This window comes from Trichechus manatus, unplaced genomic scaffold (genome assembly GCF_000243295.1).
Source record: "Trichechus manatus latirostris isolate Lorelei unplaced genomic scaffold, TriManLat1.0 scaffold00110, whole genome shotgun sequence".
In the NCBI taxonomy this organism is placed as follows: Eukaryota; Metazoa; Chordata; class Mammalia; order Sirenia; family Trichechidae; genus Trichechus; species Trichechus manatus.
In genome coordinates this window covers 7387142-7388508 of record NW_004444046.1, presented here as the reverse complement: position 1 = coordinate 7388508, position 1367 = coordinate 7387142, and the positions used below count along the sequence as shown (strand labels likewise).

General features: G+C 61.8%; 1 protein-coding gene across 1 annotated transcript in view; it reads left to right on the top strand.

The window, feature by feature from the left end:
- The first annotated feature begins 373 nt into the window (after window positions 1-373).
- GHSR (growth hormone secretagogue receptor) overlaps window positions 374-1367 on the top strand; it is a 3349-nt gene continuing 2355 nt past the window's right edge. Inside the window, exon 1 of the mRNA XM_004383476.2 lies at window positions 374-1178. Within this exon, the coding sequence (XP_004383533.1) occupies window positions 383-1178 (796 nt within the window). The 5' untranslated portion in view covers window positions 374-382. The remainder of the gene's footprint in view (window positions 1179-1367) is intronic.

Below are 1367 nucleotides of genomic sequence, written 5' to 3'. Positions count from 1 at the left end.
GTGACAGGTGCGTGTGCGGGGGCCGATCAGATGTTGGGTTAGGAGAGAAGCACTTTAGGGGAGAGGGCGGGAGTGAGGGGAGGTGCCAGAGAGGGCGGTGGTGGCCGCTGGTCACTCTCTGTCCCTCTCTCAACCAGTCCCACTCTCCATTTCTCTCTCTTTCTCTCCTGTTCCACTCTCTCCCGCTCTCAATCTCACCTTCTCCCTCGGCTTCTGTCCCTTACTTCAATCTCTTTCTTCTTCAAGCATCCTTCTGCGCGCCCGCCCGCTCCTCCCTCGGACTCTCCTACGCCTGAGGGGACCTTCTCCGGGACCAGCCTGATCCAGCCTTGCGACACAGAATCCTCCCAGAGCCCCGCTCCGGGGAAGCCCAGGCGGCAGCATGCGGAACACGATGCCGAGCGAGGAGCCGGGGTCCAACCTCACGCTTGCGGACCTGGACTGGAACGCGTTCCCCGGCAACGACTCGCTGGCGGACGAGCTGCTGCCGCTCTTCCCCGCGCCGCTACTGGCCGGAGTCACAGCCACCTGCGTGGCGCTCTTCGTGGTAGGCATCGCGGGCAACCTGCTCACCATGCTGGTGGTGTCGCGCTTCCGTGAGCTGCGCACCACCACCAACCTCTACCTGTCCAGCATGGCCTTCTCCGACCTGCTCATCTTCCTCTGCATGCCTCTGGACCTCGTCCGCCTCTGGCAGTACCGGCCCTGGAACTTTGGCGACCTGCTCTGCAAACTCTTCCAGTTCGTCAGCGAGAGCTGCACCTACGCCACGGTGCTCACCATCACCGCGCTCAGCGTCGAGCGCTACTTCGCCATCTGCTTTCCTCTGCGGGCCAAGGTGGTGGTCACCAAGGGCCGGGTGAAGCTGGTCATCCTGGTCATATGGGTCGTGGCCTTCTGCAGCGCCGGCCCCATCTTCGTGCTGGTCGGGGTGGAGCATGAGAACGGCACCGATCCGCGGGACACCAACGAGTGCCGCGCCACCGAGTTCGCGGTGCGCTCTGGGCTGCTCACTGTCATGGTCTGGGTGTCCAGCGTCTTCTTCTTTCTGCCCGTCTTCTGCCTCACTGTGCTCTACAGCCTCATCGGCAGGAAGCTGTGGCGAAGGAGGCGCGGCGAGGCGGCGGTGGGCTCCTCGCTCAGGATCCAAAACCACAAGCAAACTGTGAAAATGCTGGGTGGGTCTCAGCGCGCCCTTGGACTCTTTCTCGGCTCCTCTCCTCTCTTTTCCCCTCCTCATCCCTTCCCCTTTTCCCCGAGTCTCTGCCCTTCTCTCCTGTCTCGCTCTCAGTCTCTGACTCTCTGTATGTCTCTCTTAACCGTTCTCTCTCCTGTTTGTCTCTTTTTTGGTGTCTCAATTTCTCTCT